The sequence below is a fragment of the Rosa chinensis genome, chromosome 2 (assembly GCF_002994745.2).
Source record: "Rosa chinensis cultivar Old Blush chromosome 2, RchiOBHm-V2, whole genome shotgun sequence".
Classification (NCBI taxonomy): Eukaryota; Viridiplantae; Streptophyta; class Magnoliopsida; order Rosales; family Rosaceae; genus Rosa; species Rosa chinensis.
Window position 1 is genome coordinate 77,943,175 of NC_037089.1, and position 16,262 is coordinate 77,959,436.

The following is a 16,262-nucleotide window of genomic DNA, read 5'->3' on the forward strand; positions in this document are numbered from 1 at the left end:
CATGGAGGCGGTAAAGGAGGAGGCGGCGGCGGATACAGAGGTGGAGGTGGCGGTCAAGGAGGAAGCCGTGGCTGACGAGGTGGTGGGGGAGGAAACTGAAGGCAGACCGATGCTTTATGAAGACTAGTAGTAGTGTCCGCGCTTTGCCGCGCGATGTAAAAAGTGTAATGAACTGTTTTCCGTAAACTTGAAATGGGAGTTCCAATTATTGCAGTTTGTTACAGTTGGTGGTGGAACATTTTGAGAAGCATGCAGAATCTGGTTGTAACTTGAGTTACTAAGTTCCAAATGTTATACAACATTCTAATTTTGGATCATAAGACCCTTGACCTCGGATGGTTGAGCCTTCGTTTTAGGAAGCCTTGTTGATTTCTTCTTTCTTCAGGATGATCCACATAATACTGCAGTAGTAAAAATCATAAGGAATCCAGTTTCAAGTTAAAAACCATGTCTCGAAAGATATGCAGTCCACACCATATGAAGGAAAAAATTAATAATAATAACAACAACAATTACCTGGAGTAACTTCGTGTAGCACAGGGACAGAGAGAACTCAAGAGGGCTATACTCAGGTTGACCAACATCAACTTTTTCATACGGTCAACATCAGTACTATAAGTGTCCAACTTTTTCATACCTGTGAAGGAAAAGTTGGAAAGTTCAGAGATATAATGTATTTATAGCAGATGTTATTAGTATATTGTTAGTGAAACAACATATAAGAATACCAAATTGGATTAGCTAAATCTGTGTAATGTAATAGATAAAGCATGACTGTTAGCAAAACATGCAATAGCATTAGAACAAAAACCAACATTGCTTTAGTGATTAGTTGATGTCAAAGTCTGAAATATCGTAAAACATGGAACAATAGCCTAGTTTTAGACAATGCACTGAAACATGAACAGAGAAAATATATAAAGAAGCGCGTAATCTGTGCTTCATTTCTTGATTTATATAAAATAGCATTATACCAATTATTTTGATCAATCTGTTCAAACTTCGAACAAAATGAATTATCATTTAATTAGATCCTTCGCAGATGAAGCAACAATCTGATCTGTTATCATTCAATTTTGTGCACAATATCAAAAAGCTTGATATCAATATCAATGGAAAATGGGAAGTGTAGGCGGTTTTGCCTATATATTAAACGCAAATGGTAGTGTAAACAGCTGGAAAATATGAAATTGAGCATAAGATAAACATACTCATGTATAAGTCAATTCAAATTCTGTAGTTTTATGAAACAGAAACTAAAGAGATGTGGGAGCATTGATTTAGTTATCAACGAAGATTCAGAAAGCAGAGACATCTATTTCAATAGGAGACTGCTCTAAAAAGCTGTATTCGAACACATCAACACTACAGTAAAGAGTATATGCAGAACAAAAGTGCTTGTGTAAATAACGCAAACATTTTTAAATAAAAACAAACAATGTTGTGCAGTGAATAACTTCTAAACAAACATCATTGTAAATCATTAAAACAAACATCATCAAACTAAGTTATTATTTAATGGTATGTAAATTTAAGAGGAAACCAAATGAAATAAAATTGAATATTTTATTTACCTTTTAATTAAAATCAAGAAGATGAAATGCATACTGCGGAATTGGAGGCAACGTATGTCCCACTGGTTCAAATTTAGTTGACTCTTTGAAATACAGCTGAGCATCATGATCTACAACTTTGTATTTGGATACGTGTTTCCGTCTGGAGAAATGGGAGATGTCGTAGATCTGTCCTTGTTCCATCTTGTTCAACACGTAAGGATAATCAGATTCATCAATTATAGCATGAAACGTATTTCCCTGTGTTCAATTGAATTGAAGGATCATAATAAGGTTGATGATTCAAATGTATTTCAATTTTCAAAGAATTGAATTGATTTTAAACAATTTGTAAAAAAGTTACCTCTTTATCAACTAACACATAATGGAGACCATCGTACATCTCATTGCTGTACTTCCTTGTCTCCAGATTCTGAAAACACAAATCTTGATTTGAAAAGCTCTTATTTCACGGATTAATGTGCGTCTGATCATCTCTTGAAACTGAATGTAGGAAAAAGAATGTAAATATAATTAACGGGAAGTGATGAAAGTTGAAGAATAAACAAAAGAATCAATCAACGGACATTTGAGCTGTAAACATACCTACTTTTAGCTAAAACAACCCTGAAGATGATCATTCAGAAAACACAACAAATATATCATAGTATCTTGTACTAAAAGGATAGCTCAGAAAGACAAACTTAAACCAATAAATAGATCATCAGAAACTTCTGAACATAAACTACACACAAAAATTAACTCTGAAAGTTAAAAACCACTACAACATTAATATCTGCTTAAGAGTGTCTAAAGTCTTTTGGAAGTTTCTGTTAGTGTGGTTTTCTGTCAAATCACTTCAAGAGTATTGTTCAATCAAACCTCAATTTTCAAGGCAAATTGACTAACCACCCAGAACCCAGTTTTGACTTTTTTTTTTTTTTGTACAATCCAAAGCTGAAAGACTTGAATGAATTTCTTATATGACAACAAATCACACACACGATTGATGAAGAACAATTCACTATAATGAAACCCTCACATCAACAGAAACTTACAACCTTATCAATCATCATTACTTTAGAATTCAAAATTGACTATAACAGAGATCGTACAAATAGTGTTGTTAAATGCAAGGAAAGACAGAAACAGAAAAAGGAGAACAAATATACGCAACTGTGGAATGAAGGTGTTAATTTAAACTGCATAATAACTAAAGATGAAGACTTTATATATAAATTGTTCATGTATAAAGAAGAAAGTAAACTGCTGACCAACAAAAACGATTGTTCTGTAATTTTTTATATTCATGTATCAAAGACCAATAGGAATATTTTTCATGAGTATTCAGAAGTTATCATGATTAGTTTACAAAAATAGCAACTGGATAATATGAAGATGAAGACAATTGATAAAGAAGTTAGTAATTGATTGGAAATGACATAAATTGACAGCTATACCTTGAAATAGCAGATTGACTTATCCAGATATGAAATCAGGGAACAAATAGAATCTGCATAAGACAAAGTTTGATGTTAATTAGATGGAAAGTTCTATGTAAAAATTGACGCAAAAGTAAACTAAAGAGTTTTTCATTAAAGATTGAAATATCTTTTACCTGTTTTCCACAGAAGTTTGTATTGTCAACTGAGGAACAGATTCTAACTGTGGGAGCTGTTGAGAAGTAAGAAGCAAATGGTATCATTAAGACAACAATTTGATTCGAATTGTCTTCCTTAAACAAAGAAACAAATAAAAAGACTTTTGAAAGATCTAAGCCATCTCAATTCACAGAAAGATCGATTTCTTTATAAACATCAGAACAAAGATGTTAGTTAAGAAATTGACTGTATGCAATTGAAAGTGAAATCAACTTGTATAGGAATGATTATGCTCAATAATCTATTAATTGATTAAAGCAAATCATTATATCAGATGGAAATCTTACCATGCCCTGGATGATGGGGATGGGGATGTTGATGGAAAACGTTAATGTCGGTTGAGAGTCGGTTATGAAGACGGTGGAGGCTTCTCGAAGTGCTTAGATGGTGACTTTCTTGCTTATATACTTCAGACTTTAGGGCAAAAGGGTAATAATCCTCAATTGAATCCCTTTCCATCACTGTTTGTCCCATTGGAGAATCTGGAAATGTCGGGAGTTTTCATGTTAAACACTGTTTCTAGATCAGATTTGGGCTTGAAGATCCATAAACCAAGAAAAGAAGGGCAGAATAGCCTTTTCACACACCTTACGGCAGCCAGAAATTGTGAGAAAAAAGGAAGGGCAAAACCGTCATTTTACTGTTACATGAACAGTTGTGAACAGTTAACTCATTTTCATATATTTATAATTAGATATGTACGTACCTACAGAAATTACATCGTGTATATGAATAATGTACGTACCTACAAAAATTACATCGTGTATATGAATAATGTATCTTTCCACAAAAGATTAGGAGGGAAATATGAGTAAAAGTACGTATGCACGGGATCTATATATGCTTAGATGTTCCACGATCATGAGTACTTGAGATTGGGTCATCAAGTGCCAAATGTAGTAGCCTTTATATATATGGTGTGTACTTATTTGGTTTTATGAAGCTTGCAGTTTGATTTGTTCCTAATTCCATCATCTTTCAGGAAAGTAGTACGTGTTCTTATGCTGTTAATTAATGTCACTGCGAGATAAATGGAATCCAAAATTAGGTGAATTATTCTAGATTCTTTTTGACAATAAGGCGTGTTCGATCTAGATTGGAATGTGTAATTCAACGTTCGATGACCTAGAATTAAATTGGGATAAGTTAATCTCATGCATCCACATTTCTCTTCTTTCCGAGTTTGTTTCTGTTCATTTTCCATTTGATGGTTTCTGAGTTAGTTTCATCTATGTGTTTTGGTCACTCTCATCGTTTATTTATTAATTAATTCAAATGATGAAAATGAAGTCATACGCAGAAATAAACTCACGTAGCTTTTAGCATGACCAAAGCTATATTTACGGATGAATATGAATGGTTTATACAGATTTGAGTGATTCTCACTTTTCGTAATTCAAAATCATTTGATAAGTGAGCTGTAATATATTTAAATTTTGAATATACACAATTCTTCATCCAAATTATCACATCTATGTAGAGCTATCAAAAGCATTCACTTACATAGTTGTAACAAGGACGTAAGTACTAAAACATAAACAGTCTTCTCTATAACCAGATATGGTGAAAACTATAAACAATATATCTAGGTGGGGCTAAAAGAGCCATCATCATCCGACTGCACAACCATAACAAGTTACGAAGCATCCAAAACTCTTTGGTTTGTGATAATTCCTCATTTTGTAACTTATATAAGAAGACATTGGACCAAAAAAATAACCTATATACGAGAGAACAAAATCAAGCATGCATCCACTCTCATATTGCTGCCCTTACAGCATCACGCTTCATGTCTTGAGCTTTGCCACTGCTTCTGAAGTAGGTTAATACTTGCTGCAAATATGAAACAAGAATAAGTTTCTCCGAAGGGGGAAAACAACACCGATGATGAGAGTATGTCAGTCAGTTAATCATCTGACCTTAAGAACCCAGATGCTCATTAGTGTTTCGATGACAAACATCCCAAATCCAATGAAGTAAAATATCTGCCGAAAATTCATCAGCTCATCAAGATCAAACCATTAACAATGGCAAGCTAACAGCACAGTCCTTCCAATAGTAAGAGAATACTGAAACAATATGAAACCAACATAGAATATCGAAAGCTTGAACCTTACCGCAACCGTAACGTAGTTGAGAGTAATTATTGCTATTGCAGACAAAATACCTCTGTCCACACAAGCACACCGTAGAAAAATCAGCTTCAGTGGAAAGAGAAAACAATATTTACGAGGCAATTAATGTGATGAATGTGCATTCTTGACAATGGTAAAAGGAACTTAAAAATAGATGGTGATCACTACTAGAAGAAACCAAGGTTTAGCGTTGGTAGAAATCCTTAGGCCGAGATTTGCATGATATCAAAATTATAGGAGAGCGGTGGACATTGATGCAAGATATTCACTAAAGCAAGTGTGCATCTTGATCCATTTTGAAAGCAGTAATTAGTAAATCTGAGTAGAATATATGGATAACTAGCTAAGAAAAACTCACGTAAGAGATAGTCCTCCCGAGATAATTGGAGGAGCAAGTGCACAAAAGATGCAAAATCCAATATGGAACTGCAAAGAGGAAACCAGGGGCAGATAAGAGAATTTTCTTATTATCTTGAATGCAGATAATATAACTAGTAACTACAATATAAACTTACAGTGTAACAGAGGAAAAACCCAGCAAAACTTAGGGAACTATCGGTCCTGTAATAGATGGCACACAATTACAATAACTAATAGAAGAAACAAAATTTATAGGACAAAGATGAACAAAATTTATAGGACAAAGATGCGTCATGAGCATTCTTAGCATCATAACATAGAGTAGAACAGAGTGCATTTTCCCATTAACACCTTCTGAGTAGATAGTAAAGTATGGAGCAGACTGGTTGAAAGCCAACTCCGATCAACCATATAGAAGTGCACAATCATCAAATGGGTAATCATTTTCATAGGCCTAGCCTCATATACAGTTATTGTGTAGTGATGCGGAAACAAGGGCATTCCAGAGAATTGTAAGTACCTCATAGCACGATAAAGAGGGCGATACCAGAGAAAATATGCAAGAGGACAAGTTGTTACGAAGTAGATAATAGACATTATCCAATTGATTATACCTACAAGAGTAGACAAGTTTAGACAAAGGTATGCAGCAGTCTATTTATAATGGTTAAAGGTTTACACCAAGTCATAGATCAAACCTCCTCCATGGAAAAAAAATACAGTAACCGCAATAATATTCCACAACAGAGTCACAACTAAACCTGAGAAATGTCATAAACCTAGTCAATTGAAGCTACAGCACAATTTGACTAGATTTAATTAGAAGAACTTTAGATAGAGAACATAAAGCAATAAAGAAAAAGCAAATTCAGATCCTGACAATTATTACAGAAGAATGTATACAGCAACAAACGTACCCAAATATGTCGTCAACGCAACATACTGGATCTTCTGTAGGTGGATTGGTATTTCATTTGCAATGTCATGATGAATGATGGGGTAAAATGGAGGCCAGTTTTTGTCGGTACTAAAACCTCCACCTGCCAACACAAAACAAGGGATTAATTATATCTTAAATTACATTGGACTTTGATCCCATAGCTTCTCTTTGGCACATATAGGAACATGGATAAAACCTTTTTTTACGTTCTCTTCTTTCCGCTTTATTTCCTGCAACAAGATGATGACATTATATACTCTGGTTACTAAATAAAAGATTAACTATTTCTAAAGCATGAAATTAATCAATGCCGCACCAATTGGAAAATTGTAAGCGAATGTAAACCATGGTTCAACACCATTCAAGCTAAGATAAAAGGCAGTGTCTAAAAAATAAAAGAACATTTTGTTCACCAACATATACAGTCAACAAGTCACTGAATCTAATCGTCATGGAAATAATTATATGTAATAGTGCAAGATAGTTTGAGGATAAAGCAACGGTCTAGCTATCTCCTTTAGACAGTGCAGAAATTACAATTTGCAGAACCAGCATTGAGTTATAGAGGCAATTACCTGTTCCCTCCTTTTCAATTCAGCCTCTCTAGCTTTGAGTTCCTTCTCCTTGTCTTTTAAACTCTGTAGTAAAAAAAAAAAACTATTAGGAAACAAGTCTATGCTGTGATTCAGCATCTTGCAAAGGCAACCTACCCTAGAATTATCAAGTGGTATATCAATCGTTGCACCGCGATCATAGCGTTCAGGGGGAAGGGGTGAAAGACCTTTACCATCCTGAAAATGTAGCATAAATATAATAAGAAAAAGGATTAGGAAGATCACAAAAAGAGAAAAGCCATGTACATCAACAAGTCTACACAGATATATACACAAACATCATCGCTGTTCATCCAAGTCAAATCTCTTTAATCTTCATTGGCTGATCATGTTCTTTAATTTTACACGACCAAACACAAATCAAATCGCCTATGATCCGAATCTATTGTTTCTTTTCATTTTCATGGTAATGTAAGCCACTAAACTAAAGATGAAAATAGCTACATTATGCGTTCAAATTCAAGGAATCAGATGCATGCCAAACAGAGATATCCAAATCAGTGCAAAAACATTGAAGATTTGAAGCCGGATATTGTTGGTCCATACATACAAATAGTAGGAACATGCAGGTGTACATTGTGACTTACCGCAAAGGGATTAACATCTTCCTCAGCGAAGGGGTTAGCATCGTAACGACTCATGGGGGCGAAGCAGGCGATCCAATCTCCTCCGGTGAGTGCAAGTCTGACTTGGGAATGGGAATGGGAATGAGCGTGTTATGGAATAATTGAACGTGAAAATGAGAGAGAGGTTTGTTTTGGTTTTGAGAGAGAGAGAGAGATGAAGAAGCGTCTCCTGGGAAAACTGGAACGGAAAACATCAGAGAGGCAAATTACGCGGGTGAAAGAGAGAACAAGATTTCATAGCTTATTTATATACCAACTTTTTTTTGGTTACAACTTTGCTTCCATGAGTCAACTTCAAAAAAAAAAAAATTTATTTGTTTAGTGACTAATTTTTATTGTAACTCCCACACTACTCGACCAAAAACTAAAGGTGACAAATTTTAAGGTTTATTTTATATTAAAGAAAAAATATATTGTATTAACTGATTATGATACGCATTTTAGATATAATATTCTTTTTGTAAACCAACTTAGAGTGAGAAAATGTTGAGCTATTCGCGCTCCACCTTTCCGCTCTTACTTCGTGGGAGCGCAAATAACGCTCCCCAAGAAAAGTCATAATCACTCACAAATAAAATTACTTTTAAAAATGGCATAGATTAACGGCTGTAGTAGATAATAGCCGATCTTCAAGCAGCGAATTGTGCTTGGATTAAACTAATAATACAACATTCATTTCATTCATCTTGTCTTGCATGCTTGGTACGTATAAGAGGTGTTGATTGAACCGAAAATATAGTTGAAAGAGTAGATCAGAGATGAAGATCAATTAGACAATGACTTTGACGTTGATGTTTGGCAGTTCATATTCAAATATTTGTGATGGAATAGATCATTAAATTGAATAATTGAATCGGTAGAAACCAAGCTCCTAAAAGCATCAAGCAATACACGGGGAAAATGTTTCACTATCAAGACGTTATAGTCACAAATAATTGGGTTAGCTCATTTATGCAGCACACACATCATTGCACGAGTCAAAATAAATAATCAAATGGATCACAGAAGATTGAACACCGAACTATTGACTGTTGACATCCGCAACTATATGTAGTTGATGGCAGTAAGAACTCCAGAGGGATGTGAACTTTGGTGGTGTTAACTTGGAGCATCATCTGCAGTCTTTTTACGAGAGATGTATCTTGTTGGTTGTAGCAGTGATAACTAGTATGTCCTCATCGTTGTTTCCTTGATAATCAATTCAATGAATCTTATTTCACAGGTCAGTCTTCACTTGATCCGCTGCCGCGAGGCTCTCTTCGTATCATGTCTAATAGGTCCTGAACAACTTCAGACATTGGCGGCCTGAACTCTGGCTCCGACTGTAAAGTTCACTTGATGTTAGACATATGATTGGGTATGGATTGGGGGAGCTATGTTTACAGGCCCAGATGATGCAAAAAAAAAAAAAAAATAATTAAGACGTCTTAGGTGGTTCACAACAAATTGCTCACCTGAACGCATCGAGATATAATGTCAGCAAAGTGTGATAAGGATTTTGTAGGATATTCTCTGTTTAGAGAGGGATCGACCATCCTTGATAATGCATCAATGTCATGAAGCTGGGGAATGGCCCATCTAACCAGGAATTGCTCTGCTCGAGTCCGTGTCCTATATTTCAATCGTTAACAAGAAGAAAAATTAAGATTTTATTTAGAATTGAAGCGGTAGCCATTACGACTGGAATATGTATTTTGTTCACCTGTCATGGGATTTTCGGCCTGTTAATAGTTCTAACATCACTACACCAAAGCTGTAAACATCACTCTGATGAGTATAAATTCCTGAATCAAATTCTGGAGCTCCGTAACCATAAGCTGATAGCAGATGCCCTGACAACTGAAAGTATGAAACAATTTAGCAGTAGTAAGTAGTAGTAGTAGGGGTGAGCATAAAAAGCTTAAACGGAAATTGACAAATTTCGCGCCTTCTCTCCAAAAACAGCTACAAGTTAAGACTGACAGTCCAATAGCATGCTTCAAGATCAGAAGACGTAACTTAACCAATGAAAATAAAAAGGTTTATCATGTCAAAGGAGACCAATCTATTTAAACTTATCTGGGACCAAGTAGTCCAGTCCACATATTGGGTCACTCAAGAATGCACGGATTGCTCAATAGGGTTTCACTTTTGTAATTACATCTTAGTAGCATCATCTCTTACCTGACTTACGGAGCCAGATGATATTAAGGAAGCCAAGCCACACTCAGAAACATGGATAGAAAGGTCATCATCAAGGAGAAGGTTGTTAGACTTGAAATTCCTGTGTACAATACGTGGCTGACAGACCTCATGTAAATACCTTCTCACACAAAACAAAGACAGGTTTAGACTCCTCATAATCTTCTTTTCAGAATTTGATCAAGAAAAATGTAAGTGAAAACGAGTAGGTTCAGAAATTGGTACTCACTCCAAAGCTCTTGCAGCTCCTAGTGCCATTCTTATGCGAGTATTCCACGATAGTTTCTTCCTAAATTCATCCTCCGAGTGCAGACAATCATGCAGTGAACCATTACTGCAATACTCGTAGATAAGAAGCCTTTGACCATGCTCTGCACAGTAACCTATGAGCTCTACAACATTAGCATGCCGGATGCTATCAATGGTGTTTACCAGTTCAAGAAACTCCTCATCCTTCTGCTGATTGGAAGCTCTCTTGTCCAATTTCTTGACTGCAAGGAGCTACAAAAGCATAAACAAAGAAAGAAAAGATTAACATCAGTTTCTGAACTCTTCTATACATATGTGATGTAGGAAACTGCTTCATCACATGAAAGGAAGAGATGAATTTACCAAAGTTTATCATTACAAGTGCGCTAGATAAAATCACTTAAAAAGTCATCTGTATTTCCCTCTTTGTAAAAAACTAAAAACCAAAACTAATGCATAAGCTGGACATTACATCGCTTAGACAAGAATTAATATACACTAAGAAAACATAGTTATGCTGTTCTTCTGGAAATCCAAGGCATACAAAACCAACCAAAAAACCAAAACAATGACTCTTTCTAATTTTTAGCACAATGTAGGTTAGACTCCATCTAATTTGAGTCTATATAATATTTGCATATCTGCTTAAAGGTGCAATCCAATTGTTCTTATGAAATCCTCTATTTGTTTATCAAGCTTGACAGATTGTTTTCAATGCATATGGACTATTTCTATACGTTAATTGATATGATTTTATATTGAGGGGGAAAATGGTTTGCTGTTGGCAGAAAACTTATGACAGAAGGAACATGAAGCATTAAATCAACCCAAGAAAAATTTCAGTCAATGTCTCAGCAATGATGTAGATGCTTAGCAACAAATGAACCCAATTCTTAATTAAGAATGAAACCTTTCCATCAGGAAGCTGTGCCCTATAGACACTTCCCAGCATGCCCACTCCTATAAGATTATCCTGAGAAAAGCTGTTTGTATATTGCTGAAGTGAAGCAATGCTGAAAGACTTGGCAGAAATTGTGAGGTTTAGACTTCTGGTGGAAGGCTTCATTGTCTTTACTTCAGTTGGTACAATTGGCTTTACAATGACCGTCTCATCAGGAAATGGTGGTGGAGGAGGGGGTGGCGGAGGAGGAGGGGGGGGAGGCATCAAAAACGAATTAAGTCGACTCATATCAACCACATGACCATCTCGTTGTTTGGGTACTGCACTCATTCTTTGGACAATTCTATCTTGCTCATCATTTGACTTTGGCATTGCCCACGGTCTTCGGGGTTCTGTTTCATTATCCTCTTTGGGCCTCATAACTTCCTCTTTCGGAACTGTTCATCAAAGTTTTAGCCAGTCACGTTACTAAAGTGCATATATGATCCTAGAAAGCACAGCCTAATCGAAATTAGATTGAACAAAAATGTGAGAGAAGCTGCTTACCTTTCTGTAATTGATTGTTTGGTTGAACCAAGGACCCATTATCCATGGGTGGATTCTCCCTTTCGCGATAAGCTCCTATTTGATGCGGCTTGGAAATTCTGTCGTCAGTCTCTCCTCTTCGTCTGGTAGCTCTTGGCATAAGAAACAAAACTACTAGTACCAAAATAATAAGTACAAACACCCCTCCAATTGATATCCCAACTACCCTTTTAGTAGTAAAAAAGCTATTTGCTTTTCCAGAATTTGATTTCTCTTGTGCAGATGCGGGTGGTGTTCCAGGTGGTGTTTTACCAGGTGGTGTTTTTCCAGAAGGTGGTCCCCAAAAGGCATAAGGAGATGGTGGTGTAGTCGAAGGAGGTGACGGAGCCAACGGAGATGTGGGTGGAGGGACTGGAGCAATAGACGAATTTAATGGATTTCCATCACTTCTGCATTTAAAAGGATTCGGATTATAAATTGCTTCTACTTCTCTCGACAACAATGTATAACCAAAAGAAGAAACTTAGATTCTCTAAATTAACTGCAACAAAATCCTAATGCTTCAGTTTAGAATAAGATTATAGTGTGAATGAAACTGCAAGTAATCACTCCAAACCATAAACCTTTATACTCAGTGAGTCCCACCTAAAATTTGGGATGCTCAGCAACTTTGAAGGAATGGGTCCAGCAAATAGGTTATTCTCTATATTCCTGTTCAACAAAGGAAGAACTCATTTATAATGGGAAAGATATAAGATGGAAAACAGTAAAAACCGAAAGTAATCCTACAAGATTCTACAAATGACAATTAAACATATTGTTTTAGAGGATTACAGATCGGTCAACGGAAGGTCCTGCAACACGTCAAGTGTTCCAGATAGCTGATTGTTCTGCAAATGTCTGCCAAAAGAGTTGTTAGCTCATTCACCGAGACAAAATATGCATAGTATTAATGGCTTACTCAGACAAGATACTCACAGACTGGTCAAAGCTTTAGCGTTTTCTAGAGACGGTGGCAGGTGCCCACTCAAATTGTTACCAGACAAATCTCTGAAATAGGATAAGTGTGTATCAGCTACTAGTAGCTTATAAAAGTAAATATGGAAAGTACAACTCTGGAGAGTTTAGAATAAGAACCTACAAATTGATCAACGCTGTAAGGCTTTCAAACACATCTGGTACTTCACCAGTTAAGAGATTATTGTTAAGAGACCTGATTGACAAAACAGCTAAAGTGAGAAATCACATATAAAAGAAATTAAAAAAAAACATGGGAACCGCTCTACTAGGCATTAAAACTGGAAATAAAGCAAGCAACTTACATATCTGTGAGCTCAACCAATGAAGCCAAAGAAATGGGGACACTTCCGGTCAATTGATTAGCTGAAAGAAAACTGCCAAAGGTAAAGACCATCATATCTTTTGCATAAGCAGGTGTGCACAATAGTCATATATATATATATATATATAAAATAAGCATTCCCAGGCTAGTATATTATGTTTGATGTATAAATACACAGTTTCATAAAGAGGAAACATACAAGGTTCGCATGGTTACAGGTAAAATGGAAGGTATACTTCCACCAATATGATTGTTGCTCAGATCTCTGCACGCAAAACATCAAAAACATTGCTCAGTAATCCAGAAATGTATCAACAAAAGAAACCATTTATATTCCAAGATATGCTACACATCAGCAAATGAAAACACACAATAAAACAACAAACTCACTCACCCCGTCAGGGAGAGAAGGAGAGTATAACTTACATTGTTCTCATTGAAGTGAACGATCCTAAGTGCTCACCCAATTCTCCTCCCAAATTGGCAGCATTAAGAGTTCTGCAAAACCATATAATCATGACTCATAAGACCACTGCCAACAAACAAGTTGAGAATCATCCATCAATAAAACAAGTAGGTTACTTCGATTAACATACATTGATATAATTGTGCTGTCATTGCACTGAACCCCTTGCCATGCTTCCCCACAAGGGTCTCCCCCAGCAGAAGTCCACCCAGGAAGAACGGGCGTGCCGAGTGCAGCATGTAAGCTGTTAATCGCCGCAACTGAAAAGTAAATGCAGATAACAAGTGTTCATTAAGTAAACTTCAATAGATTATTAACCAGTTAGAACTTGGGAAACAAAGACACAAAAGAATCTCAATGCTGAAGAATAGCCAGTATATGAAAATGGGTTGACTCCTTACCATCTTGCATATTAGTAGCTGCAAGCGAAACTTGCACCAAGCAAATCAATACAAACGCAATCAAAACCTGTTCGCAGATCTTCAGCTCCTTGTACTCCAATTCAGATCTTCTCGTCCCCATTGCTCTCATACCAATTTTATTTTCAATTCCTTTTTTCCCAAGCAATCATTCACAAAACCATACTCCAATCTGAAAATCAAACCAAAACAAAAACCCACTTCAAAAAATAATAATAATAATATGAAAACAAAAACAGCCCCTGATCTTATCAATGCTCAACAGCTGAAGAAACTTGGAGCCCAATTCTCACAACCCAAAAACAAATCAAAACCTCACAAACACATTAAAAAAACAGAGACACAAAATTACATGGACTTAGCTGGGGGAAGGTAACAGAACCAAGTGAAATGCTGGAGCAAAATGAAGTGATTGAAGTGATGAAAAATGCAGAGAGCTTTTTGAGGAAAGAGAAGTGGGAATGAATAGTCCAAGATTTGGCTAAAACAAATACTTAGAAGCTAAGATTCAAAGAATTTAGTGATGGAAGTGAGGGAGAAGTAAGCAAGAGTATGTTACAAATATATTATTATTACATCATAATTGGAATTAAGCAAATTGGTATTGTTTTGCTAACCTTGGGAAGCAAAAAGAAAGGTGGAGAGCAAATGTGGAAAAAAGGTGAAGAGCTACAGGTGAAGAAGAGGAAGAAGGTGATGGAGATGAGGTGCTTCAACCTCTCTGAAACTCTTTTTTTTATCTTTTCTCTCTCTCTCTCTCTCTCTCTCTCTCTGTTTTGCCTTTTACTTTCTTTGTTTCTCTCTCTAACCACTATCTCTCTCTGTTTCTCGCTCTAGAACTTCAACTGAAGGAACAGTTGTGTGCGTAAGTCATACATATCTCCTCTGCTTGAAGAAAGGTGAAAACGCCTATGCCCACCATCCCCATGTGGCGCGTGTCGCGGTTTTCATTTTTTTATATTTTTTTTTCTTTTATAACATAATCCTCCAAATTTATAACAAGATCAATACCAAATCCACAAATTAAAAGGGATTGGATCATTGCAAAAGATGAATAGGCGATTGGATTATTATAATAAAACAAACAAGATACAAATTGAAATTGATTTGTTTGTCCATATGTTCTGTCTTTGTTGCAGAGAGAGAGAGTTGATTGATTTGGAAAGTAAATTGATATTTATTTTCAAGGAATCTTACCAATATTTGCAAATAAATTACTAAATATCTTGATAAAGTATTTACGGATATTCATTACAAAGGATGAATACGGGATTGGATTGTTATAAGACAATACTAATTTGGATCATTTCCTCTCTACCTTTTTTTTGTTTGCTTCCCAAGGTTAGCAAACAATACTAATTTGCTTAATTAATTCCAATTATGATGATTATTGTGTAATAATAATCATAATTTATTACATACTCTTGCTTAGTTCCCCTCACTTCCATCACAAAATTCTTTCAATCTTAGCTTCTAAGTATTTGTTTTAGCTAAATCTTGCTAACCTTGCTAACAAGATCAATACCTAATCCACAATTTTGTTTTTGTCGCAAAGAAACTTGATTGATTTAAAAGGTAAATCGATATTAAATTTCAAAGAAATTTACCGATATTTATGTATAAAAACCTAAATATCTTGATAAACTATTTAAACATGACCGACATTATATCTCAGAATAATCTACTAAGTCCAAAGTATCTTTGACTTTATAATTTTGGATAGTCATAATAACAAACTATGCAAACTTCTTGATTTTTGAAATAATAATCATGTCTACTCTTTTTAGTTTAGTAAGTTTCAATAATGTCAATACTTGTTCTTATTTTGTATCTTCTTCGTTAATAATTTTTTTCAACACGTTATATGGTGATTATAGGTTAATAATTGACCAAAAAAATTATGCTTATCTATTATTAGATGTAAATTTCATAACGAAAAAAATTTATGTTTAGTTGTTTTATTTTTCATTTTTGAATTTAAACGTATTGATTGATAATTGAACATAATTTTAATAATTAGGCAATACCAGGTCAACACCACTATTAACTTATTAAGTGGCATCGTGCAGAATGAATTGATATCCCCACCGAAAACACTCTCCAGATATCAAAAACCCTATCAAGAGTGATTGAACCGAAATCGACACATTGTTCATGTGACATCTTTGAAGTTTGAACTCTTATGCGTCACATAACGAAACCCCACTTCCAAGTTCAATAAGCTTTGCAAGCATATGGCAACGGGGACAGTCCGGCCACGCTCCCCAAGCGCGCGTGAAACCGTTTTAAT

At 35.5% G+C, this 16,262-nt stretch overlaps 2 protein-coding genes and 1 long non-coding RNA gene across 6 annotated transcripts; all 3 read right to left on the reverse strand.

Annotated features, from left to right (window-relative positions):
• Nucleotides 1–247: 247 nt before the first annotated feature.
• LOC112189511 lies at nucleotides 248–3,712 on the reverse strand. 2 transcript variants are annotated; one of them, XR_005807666.1, is made up of 7 exons: nucleotides 3,502–3,712; nucleotides 3,172–3,227; nucleotides 3,014–3,066; nucleotides 1,918–2,057; nucleotides 1,609–1,814; nucleotides 517–637; nucleotides 248–401 (listed from the first exon to the last, which is right to left on the reverse strand). It is a non-coding gene; the product is annotated as an uncharacterized LOC112189511 (long non-coding RNA). The 2 variants fall into 2 exon arrangements; XR_002931951.2 differs by having other exon boundaries at nucleotides 1,575–1,814.
• A 931-nt stretch (nucleotides 3,713–4,643) lies between these two features.
• On the reverse strand, nucleotides 4,644–8,244 carry LOC112190853 (secretory carrier-associated membrane protein 1). Its single transcript, XM_024330353.2, has 12 exons — nucleotides 7,851–8,244; nucleotides 7,360–7,440; nucleotides 7,225–7,287; nucleotides 6,846–6,879; nucleotides 6,627–6,749; nucleotides 6,408–6,470; nucleotides 6,230–6,323; nucleotides 5,865–5,910; nucleotides 5,708–5,775; nucleotides 5,332–5,383; nucleotides 5,134–5,199; nucleotides 4,644–5,047 (listed from the first exon to the last, which is right to left on the reverse strand). The coding sequence occupies exons 1-12, from the start codon at nucleotides 7,902–7,904 to the stop codon at nucleotides 4,973–4,975; spliced, it is 819 nt and encodes a 272-aa protein (XP_024186121.1). The 5' UTR covers nucleotides 7,905–8,244; the 3' UTR covers nucleotides 4,644–4,972.
• A 461-nt stretch (nucleotides 8,245–8,705) lies between these two features.
• Nucleotides 8,706–14,796, reverse strand: LOC112188606 (protein STRUBBELIG-RECEPTOR FAMILY 3). Of its 3 annotated transcripts, none has more exons than XM_024327754.2 (17): nucleotides 14,590–14,796; nucleotides 13,955–14,144; nucleotides 13,684–13,813; nucleotides 13,514–13,585; nucleotides 13,287–13,352; nucleotides 13,068–13,139; nucleotides 12,887–12,958; nucleotides 12,724–12,795; nucleotides 12,580–12,645; nucleotides 12,391–12,456; nucleotides 11,767–12,194; nucleotides 11,230–11,657; nucleotides 10,300–10,571; nucleotides 10,053–10,191; nucleotides 9,592–9,728; nucleotides 9,344–9,500; nucleotides 8,706–9,211 (listed from the first exon to the last, which is right to left on the reverse strand). In XM_024327754.2, exons 2-17 carry the CDS (start codon nucleotides 14,082–14,084, stop codon nucleotides 9,113–9,115), a joined length of 2,406 nt encoding a protein of 801 aa, XP_024183522.1. In that variant the 5' UTR covers nucleotides 14,085–14,144; nucleotides 14,590–14,796; the 3' UTR covers nucleotides 8,706–9,112. The 3 variants fall into 3 exon arrangements, with proteins under 3 accessions (XP_024183522.1, XP_024183521.1, XP_024183523.1); XM_024327753.2 differs by lacking the exon at nucleotides 14,590–14,796 and adding an exon at nucleotides 14,325–14,555; XM_024327755.2 differs by lacking the exons at nucleotides 13,684–13,813; nucleotides 13,955–14,144; nucleotides 14,590–14,796 and having other exon boundaries at nucleotides 13,068–13,128.
• Between the last annotated feature and the right edge of the window lie 1,466 nt (nucleotides 14,797–16,262).

Coding starts and splice junctions, on each gene's coding strand:
- LOC112190853 (XM_024330353.2), bottom strand. CDS start 7,904: ATGAGTCGTTACGATGCTAACCCCTTCGCTGAGGAAGATGTTAATCCC. Junction 5,384..5,707: donor TCGGGAGGACTATCTCTTAC/GTGAGTTTTTCT, acceptor TTGTGTGGACAG/AGGTATTTTGTCTGCAATAG. Junction 5,048..5,133: donor TGAGCATCTGGGTTCTTAAG/GTCAGATGATTA, acceptor TCATATTTGCAG/CAAGTATTAACCTACTTCAG.
- LOC112188606 (XM_024327754.2), bottom strand. CDS start 14,084: ATGAGAGCAATGGGGACGAGAAGATCTGAATTGGAGTACAAGGAGCTG. Junction 12,646..12,723: donor GCTAAAGCTTTGACCAGTCT/GTGAGTATCTTG, acceptor CTCTTTTGGCAG/ACATTTGCAGAACAATCAGC. Junction 9,729..10,052: donor CATCTGGCTCCGTAAGTCAG/GTAAGAGATGAT, acceptor TCATACTTTCAG/TTGTCAGGGCATCTGCTATC.